The 8222-nt window shown below is 39.7% G+C and overlaps 1 protein-coding gene across 1 annotated transcript in view; it reads right to left on the bottom strand.

The window, feature by feature from the left end:
• Window positions 1-7: 7 nt before the first annotated feature.
• Window positions 8-8222, bottom strand: part of Fbxo11 (F-box protein 11) — a 78446-nt gene continuing 70231 nt past the window's right edge. The window contains exons 15-23 of the mRNA XM_036171347.1: window positions 7012-7134; window positions 6817-6902; window positions 5755-5831; window positions 5525-5668; window positions 2822-2932; window positions 1786-1893; window positions 1457-1565; window positions 935-1033; window positions 8-855 (exon numbers count right to left, since the gene is read on the bottom strand). Coding sequence (XP_036027240.1) covers window positions 726-855; window positions 935-1033; window positions 1457-1565; window positions 1786-1893; window positions 2822-2932; window positions 5525-5668; window positions 5755-5831; window positions 6817-6902; window positions 7012-7134 — 987 coding nt within the window. The 3' untranslated portion in view covers window positions 8-725. The remainder of the gene's footprint in view (window positions 856-934; window positions 1034-1456; window positions 1566-1785; window positions 1894-2821; window positions 2933-5524; window positions 5669-5754; window positions 5832-6816; window positions 6903-7011; window positions 7135-8222) is intronic.

The following is an 8222-nucleotide window of genomic DNA, read 5'->3' as shown; positions in this document are numbered from 1 at the left end:
TTTTTTGTTTTTTTTGTTTTTTTTTTTTTGAATGCTGCACAGGAGAGGGAAGGAAATAATAGTCTTAACTTTTCTTAAAGGATACCAGAAACCTTGCTGGATATAATTTAAGATTAGTGTTTTTCTCTTTCATAGAAAGAACGTACATACTGGGACATGAGTACAGTTACAGCAAGTCTAGGTGTGCTAACAAAACAGGGCACATTCAAGTACAGTAAGATTTTGCTTGAAATTAAAAACAAACTACATGAGATTAAAGCATTAAAATCATATTCTCAGTCTGAATACATGTTAAAAAAAATGAATGCAGAAGTGCTAGCTCACATTTTCCCCTATTACAAAAGCAATTGGTACCCATGTCCACAGAAGCAGCAACAAAGCTGCCTGTCTAGTGAAGACCACTACTGCAAGTGGGACCGCACTCAACGCTGGCTGCCAAACACCAGCTTTTCACAAGGTGGTGTCTGTACAGAACTGCAGTTTATTTTCTTCACCTCTGTCCCTTCCAAAGTCTTCACACAGAATGCTAAAACACCCAGCTTTGAGATCCTGAGTCAACATATTGCCACTGTCTTTTTGGTAGCTTCATAGTGTCAACTGACCTGTGTATCCAATTTTTTCATGACAGTCTCTTTCTGTAGCATGGGCAAGTATTTTAAATCTTCCAAAAAATGTTTTAAGTTAAGATGTTAGAATGGCAGGACTTTTTTCTTTAGGGAAAGAATTCAGTTGTGCTGCAACGTATTAGATTCTATAGGTGGTGCAGAGTCATATAATGTGTCTGTATCATGTGTAGGCTCACCAGCTAATGTACAAGGATTGGACAGTGTTCCAGCACCACAGTCACAGAAAAACCTAAAGCAAAATGAAAATCCAAAAATTAGCAAAGGGAAGGGAAGTAACTGGGCAATATAACCACAAGTATATTACGTACCTATCGTGTCTAATAAATTCTACATCATGTCCCTGATGGCACTTCTTAATGCAGTTCACACATATGGCATTTCGATCTGTGGTGTTACAAGTATGACATCTAAAAATCAAAACACTGTGTTATTGAACTTGTCAGGAATTTAAAACAGTGCATTATAGTACTCTATGGACTTTACAGAAATTTTGTGGCTGGCTAAGTCTAGACCGAAAGGAAACTAGAGTATTGTGTCTTCTTAGGAAAAACAGAACAACCTGTGTTGTAGATAACACAGTGGCAATGTTACTTTTACAAAATAGGCCAGGCCATGCCTTTAGTCCCAGTACATGAGAAGCAGAGACAGGTAGATGTCTGTGAGTTCAAGGCCAGCCTGGTCTATAACTTAGTAAACACCTGTACAATTTAAAATGTCATCAGTTAATAGCAGTGTCTGATTCTACAGCTCAGTTCGGACAACAGAACCAAAGATACTAGGCAACATCATTAACTTCCATTTTTCTGAATTTAAGTAATTTAGACATGTACCTGTAGAAGTCATGCATGGGATAGCTGGTATAACTTGATATTTTATATAAACATTGTCCTCTACTAACAGCCTTTTCTATGGCATCTTGATTGTTCATTATTTTGTTATCTGTAAAAACAAAAGGTATTTTGAACAGCTAGCCAAGGATACAAATTATATAAGAAACTAAGAACAGAAATAGGTTTTCCTTGTGTAAAATATCCCCACTCTGAGAATAAGCCAAACTCAAAACTGGTCATTTAAACTTGCTAACTTAGAAAGTGACTTCCAACTTAAAATTTTAGAGTACTTTAAAAAAACAAAAACAAAAACACAGATTTCAACATACCTTTCATTGTCACATTAACACCAGATGCTAAAAATAAGCCTCCAAATCGGTTGTTAAAAATCTGATTGCCTTCTAGTGTTGCAGTTGCATGATTTGTAATTTCAATACCTGAAGCGAAATTTACAGACAAGTAGATGCATCATCGCTTTATACTGTTTGCTTGTTTTGTTTTTTGAGACAGGGCTTCTGTGTACCTCTGACTGTCTTGGAACTCACTTTGTAGACCAGGCTGACCTCAAACTCACAGAGATCTACCTGCCTCTGCCTCCTGGGTGCTGGGATTAAAGGCGTGTGCCACCACCACCCAGCCACTTTATTCTCCAAATTGGGAAGGATGTAAGCTGGTGCTTTTACATTAGTTTGCTTACTATGAACAAATTACAAGTGATCTAGTCAGACAGGAAAAGTAAACTGGGGGATACTGTTACAAGAGAAAGGGCTTAAGAGCTTGTAAAAACTTACCAGAAAGTGTAACAGAGACTGCAGTAAAGAATAGAGCTAGAGGGAGAGTACCCAGAAGTACGCTGAAAGAGTTTTCATATTAAAGAAAATCTGCTAAATGGTTTTTCAGGACAGTTTCTCTGTGTAGCTTTGCACCTTTCCTGGAGCTCACTTTGTAGCTCAGGCTAGCCTCGAACTCAGAGATCCGCCTGTCTCTGCCTCTCAAGTGCTGGGATTAAAGGCATGCACTGCTGGCACTGCTAAGTAATTAACCATTTTTCCCCTTTTAAACATTTAGAGGTCAAAAGACTCAAGTTTATCTGTAAACTACCAATCTGACTACAAATATATTCCAGTTAATGTTCAGACATTACAGAGTAGTTTCTTGAAACCAGGCGGTGTGGCACATGCCTCTAATGGATACAGATCTCTTGAATCTACAGAGTTCCATGACAGCCAGGGTTGCAGAGAAAGGTTGGCCTAGAGTAGAGGGAGCCAGAACTTTGAATAGGTTCTCTCCCAGTCAAATAAAATACTCTCCAAGAAAACCTTATAGTTACAGGCTGTAAACAAGTCATGGATAAAGAATACAAACCTGCAGCAAATCCATCAAATATTCTGTTTTTCCTTAAGACTGGATGACTATTAGTGCTGATAAGAACACCTGCTTGAGCATTCCTGAAAATATCATTTTCTTCAAGGAGACCTATAATTAAAATACTTAGATTAAAGCTAATGCATACAGCGAACATTGTTGAAGCAGGGTCTCAACTATGCAGCCCAAGGCTGGCCTCCTGAGTTACAGGCATGCACCACCACACCTGGAGCATACATGGGCCAATTTGGCTAGCATCTCGTGGTATCTGGCTTCCTCCTGTTTCTTAATAACTACATTATAAATTAGCCCTTTTTGGGTTGGGGATTTAGCTCAGTGGTAGAGTGTTTGCCTAGCAAGCGCAAGGCCCTGGGTTTGATCCTCAGCTTAAAAAACAAAACAACAACAAAAAAAACCTTTTAGCCCCTTTTCAGCTCCAAAGAAAGTAATTTGCAGGATTCTGATCATGTTCATCACTTTCTGCTCATGAAACTCATTTTTGGGTGGTTTGAAATTAACTTGCATTTGAAGTCTTCAGAGTACTCCGGTCTGACTACGTTACTGTGCATTTGTGAACCCTGGCTTCCCATTATTGCTGGAGTGCCTTCCACTCCTCCATACTGTCACTTCTCTGTGGGGTTGGCACACCTTACACTAGCTGTGAAAGTGCCAAGGAATCAAGACTTCAATCCTTCAAATATTCTGTCACTAGCTATGAGTGGGTGAACTATTTTCATGGTAAAGTTTACTAGTAAGTGACAGCTATTACACAGACAACCTGCTTTTAGGCGGAGAGATGGCTCAGTGGTTAAGAACGCTAGCTGCTTTTCCAGAGGACTTGGGTTTGATTCCCAGCACCACGTGGTGGCTTATAACCACTTGTAACTCTGTTTTCAGGGGATCCAAAGCCCTCTTCTAGCCTCTATAGATTATCAAGCTTGCAAGTGGTGTGCAGACTTGCATATTAACAATAAAAAAACCCATTATCTGTTTTTGATACAGTAAATAATATACACTGGTGTTTCTGTTTCCCAAAAGCAGACATTTGACCTCTAGGAATCTGGGCATTGCATTGTAGCTCAATGGAATGTTCTCTCATCTTTCCCTTTGCAATGTTAAGGACCCAGTCTACAATTGAACATCAGTCCCAGCATATTCCCACCTATTGTATTTTGCCTGCATGTTTGTCTGTGTACCATGTACAAGCCTGGTGCTCAGAGAGGCCTAAAGGGGACATTAAGATTCCCTGTGACTGGAGTTAAGAGATTGTGAGCCACCATGTAGATGCTGGGACTTGAACCCAGGTCTTCTGCAGGAACAGGCAGTATAAATCACTGAACCATCTCTCCTGTCCCATTCCTACCCTTTTAGACATACAGCCCTTGTAACTTACGCTGATGTATTCGTAACTTCTTGCCCACATTATACCAAGTCCCTGCTTCTAATCAGCTTGCTTGTCTTCCTCACTCTCATGTACTGAATATGAACATGAACGCAGGTGTACGTGTGTGTGGAGTCTCTGGCTATCTTGTGGGAACTGAATTCAGGTCCTCAGGCCTGTGCACAAGCACCTCTACACACAGAGCCATCTCAGATCTCAGGGCCCTCAGATGCTAGTGAGACAGTTAAACCCTCACTGCACACAGAAAACCCACTCCTTAGCCAGCTTCAGCTTCCTTCACTTCTTGCACCTTCTAAATCATTCTCAGTTTCCCTCCCTCAGATTTTGTTAACAATGTGCCACTCCATTTAATTGTAGATTTTTTTTATTTATGGTCTTTAGCTACCTCTACCAGTGGTTGGTACATAGATGCTCAATCAGGCACTACAAAGTAAGTCAAAGGCAAACAATTATACTTGGAAAGCCCTCCAAAAGTTGAATATTGAGACATAGCTCAAGTTATTTTACTGTAGGAACCTTTGCTCAACACCCTGCAATTAAAACCAACCCCTGTCTACTTGTCTTTATTTTTTGGAGACAGTCGCACACTGAGGAGCCAAAGCTGGACTTAGGCTCGGGACGTTTCTAATTCAGAGTTCCAAGTGCTGAGACTAGAGGTGGGAGCTGCCACAGGTGGCTTGTCCTATCAGCTATGTAAATTTTGAGTTATTAAAAAAGCTAACCTCTTTGAGTCTGTATCACTGCCCTGCTACAGTAAATGATCTTAAGTATTGGTGTATTTCTTTCATGTGGGATAATACAGCATTTTGGGTGTTGGGTTGCTCTCAGCAATCTATGAACAATCTATGAACAGTTTATCTGCAAAGAATAATCACTGTAAGACTTACGCCTCAAGGCCAACTGGGCTGGCTTTGTTAATTTAGTTCTTCAACAGTTACAAAATCAACACTTGCTTGCTATAAGAGTTGCATGAATTTCACACGCTCATTTATTTGCCACATCTACTTCTGTAACTTGACTGTAATGTTTATTAGAATAATAAACGGACCAGAGTGAGGATGTGCAACTCTACCTTCAAAAACTTTACTGACAACTGGCAGAACCAAGGTAGTTACAAAAGATGGAAATACTTGTTCATTTGTTTAATTCTAGGCACTAATTTCCTAAACCATCAAAGGATGTGGTAAGGAAAAAGGTTCATCCATTTGTAACATTTTAGTTGGCAGTGTCACGGATCATTAAAGATATAGAAGAACAACAGAAAACTGGGTTTTTTACTAATGCAAACTTAACAACAATACCTCGACCCCCATTAAATATACAGATGCCACCATCTCTTCCATCATGGATTTTATTTCTTCTTAGTGTAGGATTACTATCTGTCTTAATCCAGACTCCAGCCATTGCATTGTCAAATATTTCATTGTCTTCTATACAGCCTAGTCCTATAAATGTAAAATGTAGGTACATTATTTAGAAGGCATATTGCTAAGGTTTATTAACACAGAAAAAGATGATGGATTAAACATACCAGAGTTATAAACCAGAATTCCACCATTCTGTCCTCCCCAGATTTTGTTGCGTCTAATTTTAGGGTTGCTTCCAGTCCTGTGGGTAAGAAAGAAGGGAATCCATTTTAATCACTCGTTTATTGTTGGATAATTCATCTTTTATAACTACAAGCAACACTAATCATGGCAAGAATGAACTACATAGGGCCAGTAACATGGATCAGCACTGACAAGCATGGCTGATGGCATGAAACCACATTGTGGAAGGAGAACTGGGTTGAAAGTTGTTCTCTGAACTCCACATCTGTGCCTTGGCACGCATACCTGCTCACATGCACACACAAAATAAAAATCTTTGTAGATAAATGATTAATCTTGTTTTCCCAGAGAACCACACTTTATATTATTTTGCTATAGATTTTCAACATAGAGCTCTACAGCTAAGCTAAACTGAAGTTACATGACTTTACATTTCATACATGCATGAATGAAGTTAAAGGTTGAATTTATAATCATTAAGACTCTTAGGATTCTTGGGCTAGGTGTGGTGAGTGGTATATACCTTTAATCTCAGAATTTGGGAGGCAGAGCTTTGTGGGTTTGAAACCAGCATGATCTACACAGAGACACTGTCACAAAAACCAAAGTCAACCACTCCTGAACTCACAATTCCATAAAATATTAAAAAATGAGATGTAAAAAGTTATCCCAGCACTAGCACTGTGGAGGCAGAGGTAAGCAGATCTCTGTTAGTTCTTAGACCAGTCTGGTCTACATAGCTAGTTATAAGGGTTGTTTAATATACACAGCATAAAAGCAGAAAGTTTCTGTTTTACAGAATGTTAATGACATGTTAAGAGCACAGTTAAGAGCAGGTAGCAGCTGAGCTACTCTAGATAGCAAAACAGTGAAATAAGCTAGCTCTTCTGGTATATGTTATTAACTCCTGACCAAGAAAAGCTACAAGTGCAAAGAGAGTATGAATATACGGAACAGAATAATGACTGGGGATTAAATAAGCAATTTTTCACAGTCTACATACTCCTACGTCCTTTGCAAAAGAGAGCCAAGAAAACATTTACCTTATCTGAACCCCTGAATACATATGATTGTAGATGTCGTTATCTTCTAGCACACCATGTCCATTGTCATAAAAATAAACACCAACCTAAATTTGAAGGGAAAGAAAAGAACTCTTTTTCACATGATAGCTTTTTAAACAAAACAAAACAAAACAAACATTAATGACCCAAAGAAGACCGAGGAAGTCATCTTGCCTGCTTGCCACTGTGTATCCGGTTTCTTCTCAGTACTGGTGTGCTGCCGGTTGTCACCCAGACTCCAGCCAGAGTGTTGCTGTAAACTTCATTCTCTTCTATTACACCTTGTCCCTTTTCATGCTGAACAGAAGTTAAACCGGTTACAGTGTGTACTGTTTATAGCAAAAGTCCTAAGTGTGACCCACCCAAAACACTGCTGCCAACGGCTGCAGGCTCTGTCCTTTTCAGCTAGGTAAGGAAATGAAGACACCTTTTCCTTTTCTAGAGCTGGTAACTGAACCCAGGACTCGCGAGTGTTAGGAATACCTTCTATCATTTTTTTATTGTGTGTGCATGATGTGTGAGGGTTTGCACATGCCATGGCACAGCAGGGTGGTCAGAAAACAACTCTGTGGAGTCAGTTCTCCCCTTCTACCTTTACATGGCTCTAAGGAACAAACTCAGGTGTCTGGCTCGTGTGCTCAGTCAGCTATGCCACAGGCTTTTCCTTGCTGCACCATCTCACTGTGCCTCACACTGCCCTTCCTGCTTACATGGCCTCAATATGTAATCCTGGGTGGATTGGAACTCCTTAAGTAAACTAGGCTGATCTCAGAGATCTTCCTGCCTCTGCCTTTTGAGTGCTGGGATTAAAGGTGTGAACAGCCATGTCTGGCCCAACATTGTTTTTTAAAACATTTTTAGCTCCTTTTAATTTTTTAAATTTATTTTTATATGCATTGGTGTTTTGCCTGTGTGTCTGTGTGAGGGTGTCAGATCTTAGGGCTGTAACTCAAAGTTGTGAGCTACCATGTGGTTGCTGGGAAATGAACCTAAGTCCTCTAGAAGAGCAGTCAGTGCTCTTAACCCCCTTTTAAAAGATAGGCTGTATTCCAACTTTCAATTTTCCTACCTCATTCTTCCCAAATTGGGTTCACACACCACCATAACATTTTTTAAAATGTAGATTCTACTTGTGTTTAATCTTCCAAAGTTTTAAAACATTCTTTATATAGATTTGCACGTTAAATCTATCATGGTAAGAGGAAGTTTTTGGTTGTGTGGTTTTTTGAGACAGGGTTTCTCTGTAGCTTTGGAGCCTGTCCTGGACTATCTCTGTAGACCAGGCTGGCCTCGAACTCACAGAGATTCACCTGCCTCAGCTGGGATTACAGGCGTGCTTTTTTGTTGTGTTTTTTAAAGAAAGGAACATTTCTAAGATATGTAAC

Source organism: Onychomys torridus, chromosome 21 (assembly GCF_903995425.1).
Source record: "Onychomys torridus chromosome 21, mOncTor1.1, whole genome shotgun sequence".
In the NCBI taxonomy this organism is placed as follows: Eukaryota; Metazoa; Chordata; class Mammalia; order Rodentia; family Cricetidae; genus Onychomys; species Onychomys torridus.
The sequence above is the reverse complement of the archived record's forward strand: the minus strand, read 5'-3'. Positions and strand labels throughout refer to the sequence as shown.